Below are 19,221 nucleotides of genomic sequence, written 5' to 3'. Positions count from 1 at the left end.
TTTGAGTGCCCGAGGGGTACTCTGCTCAAAGCACACTCCTTGGGTGTGTTTGTGAATGTTGTGTACTCCCAGGTCACCACTGCAGAACAGACTTCTTCTTGGCACCCTTCTTTGTGGGAGCCGTCTTGTCAGGTCCATGTTGGAAAGGACACTCCTTTACTTTTGAAGGATAACTTCCTTAGATCTAGAATTCTATGTTGGTCATTTTACTCTGAATATTTTCTGCATGCATCCTACTATTCATGCATGCATGGTTTTTGAAAAGAAGCTCACTGTATTCTTATGTGATCTTTATGTGAGGGTGTTTTTACTCCTAAATTTTTTGAGTTTCTTTTTGCTTTTGGCTTACTGCAACTTGAATATGGTGTTCAAAGGTGTAGCTTTTTGTGGGGGAGGGTGAATTTATTCCCCTTGATGTTCTTTGAACTCCCTGGGTCTGTGGTTTTGTGGCTGTCAACAATTTTGGTGATCCCAGTCATTATTGCTTCAGATATTTCTTCTCCTTTTTTTCCTTCTGATATCTCAATTATGCATATATTACATCTTTTGCATTTTCATTATTTTGGATCTTTACATTTCATTTTGGGATATTTCTATTGACATCTTTTAGTTTACTCACTCTTTCCTTGGCCGTGTTGAGACTGCTGAGAAGGTATTTTCATCAGGCGTGAAAGACATCATTCATTCCTGTTACAGTGTCTTTAATTTATAACATTTGTTTTTTATTATTTCCTAGAATTTACTTCTTTCTGCTTATTTCACCCATCTGTTCTTGTATGTTGTCTACTTTTTCCATTTGTACTCTTGACATTGAACTTTAATCACAATTATTTAAAAATTTTCTCTTTTCTCACATTCCAAGTCCAGTCCTTCAGCAAATCTTGTTGAGACTACTTACAAAATATATCAGAAACTCAGTACTTCCCAGCATCTTTGCTGCCACCCTAATGCAAGTGTCTTTTAAAGGTTACCTTTGTGTAGTACTGGTGCATTATAATATAGCGTTCCCAATTGCTCCCTTCTGTCTTTGTGTTGTCATCACATCAGTGGCTTCCTAACTTATTTTGTAGCATCCACTCTTGACTTTAAGTTGTCCCCTGAGCTACAAAAGAGAAAAAAAAGCCTATAAGTGAAATTGACATCTTGAGATTTGATTATTGTTTATAGCCATTGTCTATACTCCTGAGGAACAGTGGTCAATCTGCTTTATACTTGTTGAATTCTTCATGTAGTAGAGGATTAAGCTTGTAATCATGAAGCAAATTGAAAGTATGTCATTGCAAAAATTAAAAGCAAAAATGAAAGGGAGGAGGGAGGTGAGAGTGAAGGTAGGAAATATTTTTTCTTAGAACTGTAAAAATGAAATATATGAAACCTGTTCCCTTTATATAAATAAATAAACCTTAAATCCTATAATGCCATTCCCTTGCTCAAAAGTGACGGTTTCTCATCCCTCTCAGAATGCAATGTGAAGTCTCCCCCTTGGTCTCTGTGGCTCTGTGAGACTGGCCTCACACACCTCACTCCTCCTTGTTTATGCCTCTTGTCCAGATGGCAGCAATGGCCAGGACTGGGCCGGGCCAGAGCCATGAATCAATAGCTTCTTCCAGGTCTCCCACTTGGCTGGCATGGGCCCAAACACTTGGGCCATATTCTATATTTCTGAGGCCTTTAGCCAGGGAGTTGGATCAGAACTGGAGCAGCTGGGACACAAACCAGTACCCATATGGGATGCCAGCATTTCAGGCAGTAGCTTTACTATACTAAATGGTAGCCCCCACACTGTGGTTTTGAAAATTAAATGATATAGTTTAGGAAAAGAACTTAGATGAGCCCATGGTACATAGCAAGGAGTCAATAATTATGAACTATTATTATTATTTGTCCCAAGTAACAAAAACTATATGTCACTTAAGCAGAAATAGAAATTACTGGAGTGATTTTGGTTAGGTCCCAGGTTTGCTGTGAAGACTGAAGAAGTAGGCATGGAAGCTAAGTGGAAACCGAGAGAAGCATGGGCCCCACTTCCACATGTGGTTCCTTGGAGCAGTCTGGAAGCAGCCACTGCCTCCACTCTTGGGCACTAGAGCCTTCACAGGATAGAGGATTGGGTTGTTGTGTGTCTTGGCTTCATGGTCTCAGAGGGAAGCCACAGCCAGAAGTAACTGTCCCAGATGAGTCCTAACATCTAGCAGTGCACATGTTAGAGGGTTCACCAAATGTGGGAAGGCATTGCGATACCAGGAAATCAAGAAAAAAAAATGTTCATTACACCAAGTAGTTAATGAAATGGCATATTTCAAAAATGTTCAGACAATGCCCCATAAATAGCAGGTCATTTTGAAGTACTTGCCTAAATGATAGAATCTCCCATTGTTCTTAGTTTTGCTAAATTTCTGTAACTTTAGGTTCTTTATACTGATTCTGAACTTCCAGAAAAGGAAAGTTTTTACTTTGGATTTTGTTCAAGTCCTAGGACAGTTTAGTCATATTAATCTATGCCTTTTCCATTATGTGAAGTGAGCCAGGAAGACTTTTCTAACTTGCCCTGGGGACTGGCTCTTACACAGGGAGATAAATAATTACACTGAATAAAAAAGAGTTATATTTGCAAGGTGAAACAGGAAGAGCATGCATAAGGCTGCATGTCTCAGGAGAGATCCTTCATTTGGGGTCATCATGAAGGTGCCTGCTCCTCCATGTGCCACCGTGAAGAGCCTAACAACAACCTTGTCTTCAGACTGTTGTATTTGGAATTGGAGAGGATCTTCAGACGAGTGAGGATGGACATGTTCTCAAGGTTGGCAGATGAGAAGGGTAAGGATTGAAGCTAGGACCACGGTTCTAGGAAGCATGGAGAGAAGCATTCAGGATATGAGGCCCCTAAACTTGCCACTTGAGGAGAGGGCTGGATTGGGGGAGGTAAATGGTGTCCTGTACTTACTGAAGATAAATTTTACCTCCTTTACACTCATTTTTTCTAAATTGGGATTGACATTTTCCTTATTCATTAAAATGTAAGGAGATAAAAAGGAAATTCTAACAGGATCCATATGAATGAAACTCTAACAGAAGAAATGCACAATTTCAAATTGGTAGTTTGTTTGTTAACATAGAAAAGATAGGGATAAAGGATTTTGTTAAACCTAATGACCCAAATAATTATTGGGAACTTCTGCATCTGGCAAAGATAGAGTAGCAGAGACCAAACTTACCCATGCATCAGAAGCATGAAACAAGCAAATAAATAAAAAATTGGACAAAATGTATGAAATGACTGTTTGTAAACCTTGGGTATGAAATACTGTGGGATACTGTTTCTTGAGAAAGAGAAAATAAATGGGCTGAGCAGTAAGATTTCCCCAACTTTCTGTCTGAAGATGTTCAAGGCCACAACAAGTGAGGAGGAACCCGGGTATAATTTAATATGGAAATCAGCACATGATAGCTGCCCAGTGAATGGCACAGGGAAGAAAAACTACATGAAAGTGGTGGTAGAACCACTAGAGCAGGCGGAAGTCTAAGAGCGACTGTGCATGAAATGGGACTTAAATTAGTTTTTAAAGCCTACAGAAAAAGAGGGCAAAAAGAGCCCAGCACGATGGTATTCACAAGTAGTATAAAAAAGACATGGCCTAACCCTGCTTCATACAAAATAAAGGCTGTGAAAGGGATTTGTGAAGATAGATTTGAATGGTACCTTAGGAGACTCTGTGGAAACTCATGGATCCTAATTCAAGGTTTGGTTTTATTTTCGGTAGGCTTTTAAAATTTAAGATAGGGGCTGGCATTGTAGTGTAGCAGGTAAAGCCATCACCTGCAATGCTAGCATCACATATGGACACTGGTCAGTGTCCTGCTAATCCAGGACAATCTAGCTCCCTGCTAATAGCCTGGGTAAAGCAGTAGAAGATGGCCCAAGTGATTATTTTTTTAAGATTTTATTTATTTATTTGAGAGGTAGAGTTACAGACAGTGAGAGGGAAAGACATAGAGAGAGGTCTTCTGTCCGTTGGTTCATTCCCCAAATGGCTGCAATGGCCAGAGCTGCGCCGATCCGAAGCCAGGAGCCAAGTGCTTCTTTCTGGTCTCCCATACAGGTGGAGGGGCCCAAGGACTTGGGCCATCTTCTACTGCTTTCAAAGGCCACATCAGAGAGCTGGATTGGAAGATGAGCAGCCGGGACTAGAACTGGCACCCATATGGGATGCCAGTGCCGCAGGTGGAGGATTAACCTGTACCACGATGCCAGCCTGGCCCAAGTGTTTGAGCCCCTGCCACCCAACAAGGGATACCAGGATGAAGCTACTGGCTCCTGGCTTTGGCCTGGCCCAAGTTAATGATATAACAGTCCTAGGGAAGCTGTATAATAAATGCTGTTGTGGTACAGAGGCTTTGGAATCAGATGAATCTCAATTCTGATCCTTATGCTGCCCTGGTATGATCTTGAACATGATGATTAATTGATGTTTCTTTCTTCTCTGTTAAATCAAGTATAATAACATTATTCACCTTATAGGATTTATCTCAAGAATTTTAAGGGAGAGCATCAGAACTAATCCAGGGAGCTACTCTGGGGCATGCTGTATGAGTTCTTATCTTATTCATTCTTCACTAATCAGCACTTCTGTTTTCTTCAACATGTTGAATTAAAAAAGCTTTTAGTGTACTTCTTTGTCTGACTTTTTAATACTCATGAGTAATGTGTCATTATTGAGAAAGTAAAGAAAAATGATTATGCAAATTTTTGAAATATTTAATGATACATTAGTTATAGGAAACTGGAAAAATAACTTTACTAATGTTATACTAGTTTTGTGTAGAGGCAGAGGATAATAAGAGAAAAAAGACCATTTCAAAAAAAGGTTTAAAAAATAGAATGCCTTTAAGGCAAGTAATCCAATGAATTCTATCCTTAATGAATATTCAGACACTGTCTTAATTATTCCTGAGGTACAATGGCCAAGCCAAAGAGTATAAATAGCGACAAGAATATGCTCAAAGAAACTCCACAGTAATCCGAGGTAGTCTTTCAAAATATCTCAGACATTTGACTCATTAGGAAAAATCTTTTTATTTTAAGGCCTGAGCATAGCTGTTTAAGCCGTTGACACGTCTTCACCTCCCTTCCTCTTGCCAGGACCCAGTCTATGCACCATGATTCAGCTGGCCTCTCTAAGCCCAGGCAGGCTTTGAAAAGATTCATTGGGAGCTCCCTTCTCCAGGGAGCGCCTTATACATCCCCCCACTCTCTTTCATTTTCACTCCCATCGCTTGTGTTTACTGGCATAAATTCCCTTGAGCCAACTCTTCTTAGGATGGATTAGAATCACTCAGATCCACGTGGAGTACTACTAAGTGGAGGTTCTATCTTTGGCCTTTTTAGACCCTTACTATAGTGTGATGAGAATATTAGAGTTGCCTTAACCCAAAGAGATAAAATTCAAACTGATGGTATTTCACACTTAATGGTGAGCTTGCCAGGTGAAAGTTTGCTTTCTCAATTACTCACAAAAATCCTGTGGCCTTGTTGAGAAAGTCCTTGAATAATTGCTCAACTTGAATTTTTATAATACTGTCTGATCAGTGATACAACTTTTGAGTATACTATGTATCCACTGTATGACATGTGTATTATGCTGTTGAATATATTGCTCAACCATTCTGGAAAATAACATCTCCATGTACTGAATGGCAACACATCTTGTTTATATGGCATTACAAGCCAAAATACTGTTTGCCACAAATAAATTTCTTGGCTGTCATGATCTAAGTTACTTGATTTCTTTCCCCACTCTGCTTTATGAACTGTCATTTAGTCTTTTGACTTCTTCCTTTGATAATTAAAAAAAAAAGTAGACAAAAAAGAGTGAGCTTAAACAAAAAATCATCACTCTGTTGCAATTCCCCACATAATTCTGGAAATTGTCTTAGAAGAGATTATTACATGTGTTTCTGATTTTATTCTTGTTTCAATGTTTGCCATCTCTCTACCCTGCCACTCTGCATAATTAAGAATTATCTGCATGTTCCATTATGATGCAGCCTGTAATCATTGGTTCTGATCTTCAGTTCTGACTTAACCTAGAGCAAAATGGAAATGGAAGTTGAGTTATTTTTCATCCTTTGCCATTCAGGTTGAAATAGGATTTTTTAAAGCAATTATTAAATATCCCTGCAATATTTTCACCATAATATTTATAATTGCCATTTACAAGTAGAAAAGGAATTCTTCGTCACTGAGTCATATCCTGAAATCTGTCATGTATGGTGGCCAGACAATATATAGCATTTTCTATTTTTGTTTTGTTTGTACATTTTTAGGGATATTTGCTCCTAAACATATAATATATCTGGAGTAAACTAGGGAGAATGTTATTGGAATCTACCTTTCCTTATCTGACTGATTGTTTTATAGTCACCTCTCTTCTCATCTCACCAGTTGTATTTTATAGTTCTAAATCGCAAACCCGTGGTCATTTTTGTCTTGTGTTCAACAACTCAAATGGTGTGATGGTTCAACTCACTTCTCTAAATAGTGATATGGCAGAACTGGGGGGGGGGGTCTATCTCTATATCCCTCCAAGAAGGGAACATTCATGACTTGCCACACTGCACCCTGCAAAGTTTTCATCTTATTCTTGAAACCCTCCTGATCCAAGCCAGCATTTCCCATGGTAGCAGTGTCATTTGCTGCAGCTCTGACTAGTGCAAAATTTCCTTATATTAAGCTGTAACTGCTACCCATGGTTCATACACATTGTTTATCTTTTAGCCCTTGAGCTCATAAAGGAAGAGTTAAGTATATCTTACACAGTACAGTCCATCTGAGGTCAGTGTTCATGTTTCCTCCAAAGCTGCTTTTCTCTAGGTGGACCCCTCTTTATTACTCAGTTTTCTCCATGTGACCTGATTTCACCTCTCTTCTACATTCTAGTTACTCTAATTGAATACCTTTGTAAATGAGGATAGTTCAAAAAGTACATTGAAAATGAATTTTTTGTTTTGGTGCAAAAAAAAGAAGCCCATGCATATAAGGGTCTTTAAAAAATTCATAGAAATGCATATTATGACAAAACTGTACAGATTTCAAAAAATTTTTTTTGGACAGGCAGAGTTAGACAGTGGGAGAGAGAGAGAGAAAGGTCTTCCTTCTGTTGGTTCACCCCCCCAAATGGCTGCCACGGCCAGTGCGCTGCACCAATCTGAAGCCAGGAGCCAGGTGCTTCCTCCTGGTCTCCCATGCAGGTGCAGGACCCAAGCACTTGGGCCATCCTCCACTGCCCTCCCGGGCCACAGCAGAGAGCTGGACTGGAAGAGGAGCAACTGGGACAGAACCCAGCACCCCAAGCGGGACTAGAACCCAGGGTACTGGCGCCACAGGCGGAGGATTAGCCAAGTGAGCCGCAGCGCCGGCCTCAAATTTGTTTTTGTGATTGTCCACAAACTTTCTGAATTACCCTGGTACGTGCAACATCCAACAATGAGCCCAGTACTTCGGATATGTTCTTTTGATCCAAGGGTAGAGTGGGAGTATTACTTCCATTAATGATTCCTGGCCCGTCCTAGGCTGTTCCAAGTATTTCAAGAGTGAGTCAGCAGATGAAAGACCTGTGTCTCTGCCTATCAAAGAAAATAAATTTTAAAAGAAAATATATTTATAAGAAATTCATAGTAACACATTTTTTCAAATCCTTGTCAGATTTCACCAAAGATAATGAAGTTTTCATATTAGCTATTCATTTGTGATGGAGTAAAAAAAATATATAACATTTTAGGATTGATATGATTTTTTTTAAAAAAACTCTCTTTTTTAAGATTTGTTTATTTATTTGAAAGAGTTACACAGAGAGAGGAGAGGCAGAGAGAGAGCGAGAGAGAGGTCTTCCATCCAATGGTTCACTCCCCAATTGGCTGCAACAGCTGGAACTGAGCTGATCTGAAGCCAGGAGCTTCTTCCAGGTCACCTACACGGGTGCAGAGGCCCAAGGACTTGGGCCATCTTCTACTGCTTTCCCAGGTCACAGCAGAGAGCCAGATCGGAAGTAGAGTGGCGAAGTCTCGAACCGGCACCCATAGGGATGCCGGCACTTCAGGCCAGGGCATTAACCTGCTGCGCCACAGCACCGGCCCCAAGAGTAATATGTTAAAAGCGTTTGTTTTTCATTTCTTTAATATAAAAAATAAGTGGTAAACTTTCTACCCAAATGATTGTCTCCTTGATATAAATCTAAGAACTGTTGCTGTCTGACAAATTTTGTAGATAGTAAAGTTTTTGAAAACATAGGGAGAAATATTTGCTTTTGCAGATAACACTTCAGAAGCACAGCATGGTCGTTTCCAGGCTAAGATGCTGAGCCGAGTCCTTGAGTAATCGCATCAGAGAGATTGGATCCCCTTTGTCCTTCCCATTCCATCATTTAGTTGCTGAAAACAACAACTGGGTGTACTTTTGAGGGGAAAATATTTTCAACTATTTAAAACTTTTATATTGGGAAGAGAATTTGTGGAAAGCTGGAGACCACTTAAGCTACTTGGTGAAGGGGGGTCAGTTTAAAGGTGATACAGTGCAGGTAGCTGGGTAGAAGTGAGAGATTGCACATCCGTGGGATCCAGAGGCTGTCATGTGTGTTTTGGGCAAATCATTGTTCTTTAATATTCTCCATTAAGAGCTCTACTTGGATGATAGGATGTTTACTAAATGATTTTAAAATGTGCATTTTTATAATTTTTTTAAAAAACTTAGAATAATTTTAATGGACACATAAAATTGTAAGCATTTATGGAGTAACATGATGTTTTAGTACATTCTGTAATGTTCAGATCAGGGTGAGCATTTCCATTTCCTCGCATATTTATCGTGTCTATGTAGTAAAAACATTCAGGATTCTTTCAGCTGTTTATGAAATGTATGGTACATTATGATTATCTTTAGTTATCCCACGTTCAGTAGAACACAAGGACTTATTTACCAATCTAACTATAAGTTAGGACTCATTAATCAACCTTTCACCATGCCTGCTACCCACTACCCTCCCAAGCCTCTGGTGACCACTGTTCTACTCTCAACTTCTATGAGATCACCATTCTTAGATTCCAAATACGGATGAGAACATGTGGTGTTTGTCTCTGTGCTTGGCTTATTTCACTCAACATGATGACCTCTGGTTTCATTCATATTTTGCAAATGACAGTATTACAACCCTTGAATGGCAGGATAGTATTTTCATGTGTATATGTATACTACATTTTTTAAATGTGTTCATCAGGTTTTGGACACTTAGGTTATTTCTACCTCTTGGATTTTGTGAATAGTGATGTAGTAAACAGGAGAGTGCAGACATCTCTTCAATGTATTGATTTCATTTTTTGGGAACATAGTCAGTAGGGGAATTGCTATATTATATAGTGGTTTTCTTCTTAATAACTTAAAGGATCTCTACGGGGCTGGCACTGTGGCGCCGATTCTAGTCCCTGCTGCTCCTCTTCTGATCCAGCTCTCTGCTGTGGCCTGGGATAGCAGTGGAAAATGGCCCAAGTCCTTGGGCCCCTGCACCCACATGGGAGACCCAGAGGAGGCTTATGTCTCCTGGCTTCGGATCGGCACAGCTTTGGCTGTTGCGGCCATCTGGGGAGTGGACCAGCGTATGAAGACCTCTCTCTGTGTAACTCTTTCAAATAAATAACAAAAATAAATCTTTAAAAAAAAGGATCTCTATATTGTTCTACATAATGACTGTACTAATTTACATTCTCACCAACAGTGTAAGTGTTTCCTGTTCTCCACATTGTCACCAGAAATTGTTATTTTTTTTTGTCTTTTTGATAATAGCCAATCTAAGTAAATTGAGATGCTCTCTGAGTTTTGATTTGGATTTCCCTCATTATTAGTAATGTTGGGTTTTTGTTTTCATGCGTCTGCTGGCCAATTGTGGTCTTACTCTGAAAAATGTCTGCTTAGATCTAGTGTATAGTTTAAAATTGGATTTATTTATATTATTATTACTATTTTTTGCTCTTGACTTGAGTTCCTTCTATATTCCAGTTAGTAACCTCTTGTCAGAGGTACAACTTTATACCATTCTGTAGGCTTTCTCTTCACTCTTGATTGTTTCCTTTATTTTGATGTAATGCCATTTATTTCTTTTTCTTTTTCTTTTTTTGGCTTTGGTTGAGTAGTTCCATATTTCTAGGCCTTCCATTTATTATAGGAGAGATGGAGATATTGAAAGATCTTCCATCCACTGCATCACTCCCCAAATTGGCACAATGGTCAGTTCTGGGCTGAAGTCAAAGCCAGAAGACTGGAATTCCATCCAGGTCTCCCAACGTGTGTGGTAGGGGCCCAAGTGCTTGGAACATCTTCGCTGCTTTCCATGTGAATTATCAGGGAGTTTGATTGGAAGTGGAGCAACAGGGACTTGAATTAGTTCTCCAGTTTGGGATGGTGATATTGCATGCAGCAGTTTAAGCCACTGAACCACAATACTGGCCACTTCTGTGGGGAGCAACCCGGACTAGACTGAATTACTGGAATTAAGACTTATTCTATGCATCTGCTCTCCCACAATATGGCGCTGGGAGAGAAGTAAACAGCTTCCGCACAGCTGCCTCCAGTTCAGTTAATAAACTGTAGGACTTGCTCCTGATTGGAGAGCAGCGTACTCGGCGTGTGGGCAGCCGAGTTGGGATTGGCGGAGGAGGACTATAAAGGAGGAGAGAGACGGCATGCACCAGGAACATCTATGGGAACCATCTAAGGGAACCTGTGCAGCCCCCGAGAAAGCCGGCCGGCGGTGTGCCGCTCCCCTGCGGAAGTGGGGAATGTGGCCAGGGGGAACTGCCCTTCCACGGAGGTGGAAGGGATAGTAGCCAACCCGGGAAGAACCAGCAGCAAACCCGGGGAGGGCCGAGCAGACGAAAAGAACAGCGCAGGGTCCTGTGTCGTTCCTCCACGAAGAGGGGGAGCGACATAATGGTGCCGTGACTCGGATATGAAGCCTAGGCAGGACTTAGTGTCGTTCCTCCATGAAGAGGGGGAGTGACATAATGGTGCCGTGACTCGGATAGGAAACCTAGCTTGGATAGGAAACCTAGGACGGATAAGGAAACTTAGGAGGGAAGAAATGACTCGGATAGGAAACTTAGGAGGGAAGAAACGGAAAGAAGTGGGAAAATACCGGAGAGAGAGACTAGCAAAGAGCCTAGGTGCCAGAAGAAGCTATTGAAAGCCTAGGCATAGACTCGGATATGGACTGTGGGAAAGAAGTTAGGATTGAAAGCGAAAGTGAAAGCTTTCATAGACTCGGATGCGGACTATGGCAGGGAAGCTAGGAGGTTGAAAGTGAAAGTGAAACCTATAAGAAACTTAGACTTGGATACGGACTGTGGGGAGAGGCCAGGAGAAATGAGGGAGGAATATTGTTGGAAGAAAACTTAGGGAAACATACCGGGTAGAGAAAAATGTTAGGGAAATTGAAGCCGCGGGGGGCAGGCCGAGGCGGATACGAAAGCCACTTTGGGATTCTCAAGTTAGCCCGGGAATAGGGGGCGAAAAGTTGAAACCAGAAGCTGAAACGTAAGCCAGATTGGGATCCGTCTGATTAGCCCGGGGAGCAAAGGACGGGAAGCCAAATCGTGGGGCGGAGACGTATGCTGGGTTGAATTCGCCAGGCTAGCCCGGGGAACTTAGATTGAATGCTAGTGGCGGACACGTAAGCTACGCTGTGTTACTCGCGGAAGCCGCCGTGTGCAGAGAGAGCACGGGGCGTGAATAGATAGGGAACGGGGCTGGCGTAGGCCGTGGTGCAGACGCGAAGGGCGTGGAGACCGCGGAGCGCGCGAAGCCAAGCCGCGCAAAGCCGGGAAGCTGCGCAGATGAGAGAGGCGCGGGCTGAAGCGGCTCAGCCGGAAAGCTGCCGAGAAGCAGCCTCGGGGCGGGCGCAGCCGGGAAGCCGCGGGGATAAGAATGAGAGCGGGAAGCCGCAGGGATAAGAGAAACAGAAGTTTTAGAAGTAAAGTGAGAGAAATAGGAATGCTGGAAGATAGAAGTGGAATGGGAGAAATAGGAATGCCCGGAGATAGAGAAATAGAGAAATAGAAAGGCCTCCCCTCAACATGGCAATAAGAAAGCTTGGATTCGGTCTGCCTGATTTAGTGAGGCGATGAGCACCTGGGCGGCTAGCAGCTTGTGCGCCGCAGGTCACCAAAGACAGGCACGAATTAACATCAGTAAGGCTTCCCCACAATGCAACAATTAGGAGGCTTGGATTCGGTCTGCCTGATTAAGGCGGTAAGCGCCAGCAAGCAGCTTGACCAGAGTATGAGCTGCAGGTCACCGAAGATAGGCACGAACCAACACTAATAAGTCTCCCCCACAATAAGGCAATGAGAAGGCTTGGATTTGGTTTGCCTGATAGAGCTTGTAAGCCCCTGCAGGCAGAGCAGAGCATGCGCTGCGGGGCACCGAACACAGGCACGCATCAGCGCCTAAAAACCTCCTCATAACATGGCGAAGAGAGGACCCGGATTCGGTTTGCCTGATAGGACTTGTAAGAGCCTGTGGCAACTCTAGCAAGTAGAGCAGAGTGTGTGCCGCGGGACACCGAAGACAGGCGCGTATCAACGCCAAAAATAAAAAGAAAGGGGGATCTGTGGGGAGCAACCCGGACTAGACTGAGTTACTGGAATTAAGACTTATTCTATGCATCTGCTCTCCCACAATATGGCGCTGGGAGAGAAGTAAACAGCTTCCGCACAGCTGCCTCCAGTTCAGTTAATAAACTGTAGGACTTGCTCCTGATTGGAGAGCAGCGTACTCGGCGTGTGGGCAGCCGAGTTGGGATTGGTGGAGGAGGACTATAAAGGAGGAGAGAGACGGCATGCACCAGGAACATCTATGGGGAACATCTAAGGGAACCATCTAAGGGAACCTGTGCAGCCCCCGAGAAAGCCAGCCGGCGGTGTGCCGCTCCCCTGCGGAAGTGGGGAATGTGGCCAGGGGGAACTGCCCTTCCACGGAGGTGGAAGGGATAGTAGCCAACCCGGGAAGAACCAGCAGCAAACCCGGGGAGGGCCGAGCAGACGAAAGAACAGCGCAGGGTCCTGTGTCGTTCCTCCACGAAGAGGGGGAGCGACATAATGGTGCCGTGACTCGGATATGAAGCCTAGGCAGGACTTAGTGTCGTTCCTCCATGAAGAGGGGGAGCGACAACTTCTTAGGTATTCTTTGTTGTTATTAAAATGGGATTGTTTTCTTGATTTCTTTATCATATGATTTATTATTGGTATAAAGAAACACTAATTTTTTGAGTGTTCATTTTGTATGCTATGTCTTTCCTGAATCATTTATTAGTTACAATGCTTTTCTGGAGGTATCTGGAGTTTTCTATATGTAAGATCATGTTATCTATAAACAGTGATCATTTGATTTCCTCCTTCTTGATTTGCATGTCTTCTTTTGTCTGATTCCTCTGGCTAGGATGTCCAGTACTGTATTGAACTGGATTGATGAAAGTGGGCATCCTGATTTTGTTATAAATGTTAAGAGATCAATTTGTTGGGTTTTCCCAATGCAGTATCACATTAGCTGTGGGTTGGTTAATTTGCTGCATATGGCCTTGGTTATATTGTGGTATGATCCTTCTATACCTACTTTGTTCAGAGCTTTGATCGTAAGTAGATAGATATTTAATCTTATCAAATACTTTTTGTGAGTCTGTTGAGTTCTCCATTCTGTTGATGGGGTGTAACACGTTTATTGATTTGTGTGTTTTGAATCATCTTTGCATCTATGGGATGATCCACTTGATCATGATGAATAATGCTTTTTTGATGTCTGTTGGATTTAGTTTATTGGATTTTGTAGAGAGTTTTTGCCTCAATGTTCATTGGGGATACTGACCTATAGGCTTCTTTTGTTTGTTACCTGGATTTTGTCAGGTAAAGGCTGGCCTCACAGAATGAATCTGGAAGAATTCCTCTTCTTCAATTTTTTTGAATAATTGAAAAGATTTGTCATTAATTATTTTTTTACTTTTATTTAATGAATATAAATTCGCAAAGTACAGCTTATGGATTACAATGGCTCCCCCCCAATAACTTCCCTCCCACCTGCAACCCTCCCCTCTCCCGCTCCCTCTCCTATTCCATTCACATCAAGCTTCATTTTCAATTATCTTTATATACAGAAGATCAATTTAGTATATATTAAAGATTTCAACAGTTTGCACCCACACGGAAACACAAAATTAAAAATACTGTTTGAGTACTAGTTATAGCATTAAATCACAATGTAAAGCACATGAAGGGCAGAGATCCTACATGAGGAGTAAGTGCACAGTGACTCCTGTTGTTGACGTAACAATTTGACACTCTTGTTTATGGCATCAGTAATCTCCCTAGGCTCTTGTCATGAGTTGCAAAGGCTATGGAAGCCTTTTGAGTTTGCTGACTCTGATCATATTTAGACAAGGTCATAGTCAAAGTGGAAGTTCTCTCCTCCCTTCAGCGAAAGGTACCTCCTTCTTTGATGACCTGTTCTTTCCACTGGGATCTCACTCACTGAGATCTTTCATTTAAGTGTGTTTGTTTATTTGTTTGTTTTGCCATAGTGTCTTGGCTTTCCATGCCTAAAATACTCTCATGGGCTCTTCAGCCAGATCTGAATGCCTTAAGGGCTGAATCTGAGGCCAGAGTGCTGTTTAGGACATATGCCATTCTATGAGTCTGCTGTGTATCTCGCTTCCTATGTTGGATAATTCCCTTTTTTATTCTATCAGTGACACTAGTCTTGTTTGTGTGATCCTTTTGACTGTTAAACCTATCAGTGTGATCAATTGTGAACTGAAATTGATTACTTGGACTAGTGAGATGGCATTGGTACATGCCACCTTGATGGGATTGGATTAGAATCCCCTGGTATATTTTTAACTCTACCATTTGGGGCAAGTCCGATTGAGTATGTCCCAAATTGTAGATCTCTTCCCTCTCTTATTCCCACTCTTATATTTAACAGGGATCACTTTTAAGTTAAGTTTCAACACTTAAGAATAACTGTATTAATTACAGAATTCAACCAATAGTATTAAGTAGAACTAGACTAGAACCCTGGTGTACTGGCGCTGCAGGCAGAGGATTAGCGTAGTGAGCCGCAGCACTGGCTTCCTGTTTTCTTTTACAGCCTGTTTGCATGAAGTATAATTTTCCATCTTGTCACTTTCAGTCTATGAATTTTCCTTAGGGATGAAATGAATATTTTATCATCAGCATAAATCTGGCCTTTTTGGGGTATTAATTCAATTTTTATATAGTTTTTTTGGAAAATTTAATTCATTTACATTTATAGTAATTACTGCTAGCTAAGGTCTCACTACTGTCATTTTGTTTTATTTTCAAGGTTTTCTGTAGCTTCATTATAAAATTGTTTATTTTTATTTGAAAATTGGAGAGACAGAAAATGAGAGGCAGAGGCAGATAGTGATTTTCCATTTTCTTATTTAATCCCCAAATACCTACAACAGGGGTGCTGAGCCAAAGCCCAGAGTCTAAAATTTAATCCATGTCTCCAGGGTGTACATTATCTGGAAGTGGGAATTGAAAGCAGAGTAGGGACTCAAATCCAAGACCTCTGATATGGAATGCAGGCATCCCAAGTGGCATCTTATCTGCTGTGCCAAACATGGGCCTCTGACCTTTGGTCTTGACAGGTCTACTTCTACTTTGACTGGACCACTTGCACCCCGTGATAGCCATTGCTTTGATTGTGCTTTGTCTTTAGGATCATATTGATAAAACCTTGCTTCATCTCTTGTTACAATTCTTGAAGAAATGTGTCAGGATCTTCCAGTTGCTTAAAATTTCCACTGAAAGCTCTGCTCATCTGCAACTGGAGCAAAAGTGTTTGCACCCATCAAGTGAAAATTTGCCTGACTTCAGTCTTTTAGTTACAGATTATGGTGAACCAGTGGTGATGTCTATGATGTTGGCTATTTCTGCTGTTAATCCTTGGTCCTCTTCAATAGAGGCATAAACAAGATTGATTCTATCTATGCAAATTTGTATAATGGTCTGCGGCTATACACTTCATCTTCCACATCATCTCATTCCTTCTTAAAATGAGTTATCTATTTTCAAAATGATGGTTTGGTGCAGGCAGCACTGTTCCAACAAACTTTTCATAAAGCATTAATGACTTTGCCAATATAATACTCAAACTTCACTATAAATTTGATTTTTGTTCTTCAATTCTAGTAGAATTCATGGAACTCTGGTAGAGGCTTGTTTAGAACTGGTATTATCCTGATATTATCAATGCTTCAAACTAGATCCTTCCCTGGGAGGAGAGTTGTGCCCTCCAATGACCACTTCTGGAAACTTCTAGCTTTTCATTTCATTTTTCAATAATAGCCATTGGCTTGTCCTTAACTGATATCATTATAAAAGAGTTCCAGGGCACCTTCAAAGCCCTGTTGCAAAACAGACCTCAAACACTCATCCAACCACAGCCCAGCATCAGAGACTGAGGATAATGGACAGAAGGGCGGGGTCAATGAAGGCCCACATTGTAGGGAGCTCTCATGGGCCCACATGCCCTGTCGCCTTGGCCTTGGCTTTCTGTAGTTTCCTTCTTACTTCTCTTGCAGACTTAATTGTGGAGTGCCTGGAAAGGTAGGCCTTCTCCATCAGCCTCCATCTGAGGCTGAGATGGGTCCAGAGGAACTGTCCACCATCACCACTATGTGATGAGGCACTGAAGGGTTCTGTTTGGCACTGGGCCATGCTGTAGAGTGTCTGATCCCAGATTCCAAATCAATACTTGTACCCTTGTACCTACAAATTTCTTCTTTCCATAAACAGAAACTGACTCTCCCTGTTATGTTGCCTGGAGTTGGAAGTGGGATGAGGTGCTGTGGCTTCTGTAGATCTAGCAACAATAAATCATACCCAGAGCTCAAAGATCATGATGACCAGTGTAGCACTGAGGGAGAATCAAAGTCCATACTGCTGTGGCCTGTGTGCTGGTGTGATCTATTCATGGCTTGAGGCTGCTACAGCCACCTTGAGGTGATGCTGGCTGGAAAAGTCTGTCTCACCAAGGCCTCTGCTTGGCTCTGAGCAGGTTAAGAGGGTCTGTCTTTCAGCATTGGCCTGGACAGGGTCCACTGTGTTGCGCATTGCATTGAGTTTCATCATGGTGAACCCAGGGCTGAGTTCATAGGCAAAGTCCTGTACTTTCTTCCCTCCTGCCAACAGTTTTTTTCCTATGCTTCTCAAGGTTGGGGAGGGGTAGAACAGGAAATCCTTTGGCTGCCAAGGCTAAGGTGGATCCAGAGGCTCCAACCTCAGGCACTGACTTAGCGGTAAGGGCTATGGGGCTGTGTCCAGTACTGGATTTTACTGTCCTAAGTTCTGGCATGGATTCCAAGTCTAAGGATTTGACTTAATTCACTTCCTTCCCCCAAGGAGTTGTTGTCTCCATTTTGCAGTGCTTGGAGTTGGCAGACAGGTGACCTGGGCAGCTCTTTCCTTCCTGCCTTGTTCAAGGAATCCTTTCTTATTGAACTACTACCAGGTTCTCTCACCTAGATTCCATAGTTCCCAGTAAAGTAATACTCTAAGTGATTAGTTGTTTAAGACATTTCTGTGGGGAGGCAGTCACTAAGGGGTTATACTATGTCATATTCTTTTCCCCCTAATTATTGAAAAAAGTCCTTTTAATTTACTACTTAAACGATACTGATTTATAGAAGTAGTCTGATAGTTGTATGTCAAAAATAACTTTTTTTTCTTTTTTTAAAGATTTATTTATTTGTAAGTCAGAGTTACACATAGAGATGAGAGGCAGAGAGAGAGGGAGGGAGGGAGAGAGGGAGGTCGGTCTTCCATCCACTGGGCCACTCCCTAATTGGTCGCAATGGCTGGAGCTGCGCCAATCTGAAGCCAGGAGCCAGGAGCTTCTTCTGGGTTTCCCAAGTGGGTGCAGGGGCCCAAGGACTTAGGCCATCTTCTACTGCTTTCCTAGGGAATAGCAGAGAGCTGGATCAGAAGTGGAGCAGCTGGGTCTTGAACCGGCGTCCATATGGAATGCCAGCACCTCAGGCCAGGGCGTTAACCCACTGTGCCACAGCGCCACCCCCCAATAATAACTATTATAATTTTATTTTATAGCATCTATTAAACACACACACACACACACACACACACACTGGTATGTCAGAGCCAGATTCTATTCTAATGGTTCACCAAACCTGCTACTAAATTTCAGGAGTTTTCTACGCTACCTGACTCCAGAGAAGTGTCCTGAAGTTTGTTATGGTGATAATATTTACACCATGGAGACTGGCAAAAGCTACAAATCCAAACTCCTTTTTTTTTTCTTTTGGAGAGCCAGTTGTTAAACCTTAAGCATTTATTTAAGTGAAATAAAAAGATATTATCTTTGAAGTTGGTTTTTGTATAAAAGTTTCTGTGGAAAAAAAGCGAAACTAATATTTTCATTCATGTTTTCAGGTATACGGAAAGACCGAAGAGGAGGGAGAATGTTGAAACACAAGCGCCAGAGAGATGATGGGGAAGGCAGGAATGAAACAGGGCCCCCTGGAGACATGAGGGCTGCCAACCTCTGGCCAAGCCCTCTGTTGATCAAGCACACTAAGAAGAATAGCCCAGCCTTGTCTCTGACGGCCGATCAGATGGTCAGTGCCTTGTTGGAAGCTGAGCCCCCCATCATCTATTCTGAGTACGACCCTACCAGACCCTTCAGTGAGGCCTCGATGATGGGCCTACTGACCAACTTGGCAGACAGAGAGCTAGTTCACATGATCAACTGGGCAAAGAGGGTTCCAGGTAAGAAGACTAAGTTCATTTTTATTTTGATTCAACAGCTTTTCAAGGATTGGTTGTGATGGCATGGGAGAAACTGTAGGAGACAAGGAAGTAATTCCTTACTATTCCATTGATTTCAAGGCTGCATCATAATTTCTTAATATTTAATATCAGTGCACTGTGATTCTCTTAGAAATCAGAAAACAATCTTTTATAATCAAAATATAGACAGTTAAAAAGCATTACTTTGACATAATTTAAGTATTTTCAACCCAGAGTATTTGCCAAAAAGATTTAAGGTGGACCCTACATGATAAATACATTCACTATCATATGTTCACAGTTTTTCAGAAGAGTTTAACATTAAATGAGCCACAACATTTTTTAAATATTGAG

The 19,221-nt window shown here is 41.9% G+C and overlaps 1 protein-coding gene across 15 annotated transcripts in view; it reads left to right on the top strand.

Annotated features, from left to right (window-relative positions):
* ESR1 (estrogen receptor 1) overlaps window positions 1-19,221 on the top strand; it is a 478,649-nt gene that overhangs the window by 305,428 nt on the left and 154,000 nt on the right. For all 15 annotated transcript variants that reach the window (XM_089332575.1, XM_070073399.2, XM_070073398.2 and 12 more), the window contains one exon: window positions 18,511-18,846. In XM_089332575.1, coding sequence (XP_089188701.1) covers window positions 18,511-18,846 — 336 coding nt within the window. The remainder of the gene's footprint in view (window positions 1-18,510; window positions 18,847-19,221) is intronic.

The sequence above is a fragment of the Oryctolagus cuniculus genome, chromosome 5 (genome assembly GCF_051225735.1).
Source record: "Oryctolagus cuniculus isolate XC-2025 breed Fujian yellow rabbit chromosome 5, ASM5122573v1, whole genome shotgun sequence".
NCBI lineage: Eukaryota > Metazoa > Chordata > Mammalia > Lagomorpha > Leporidae > Oryctolagus > Oryctolagus cuniculus.
The sequence above is the reverse complement of the archived record's forward strand: the minus strand, read 5'-3'. Positions and strand labels throughout refer to the sequence as shown.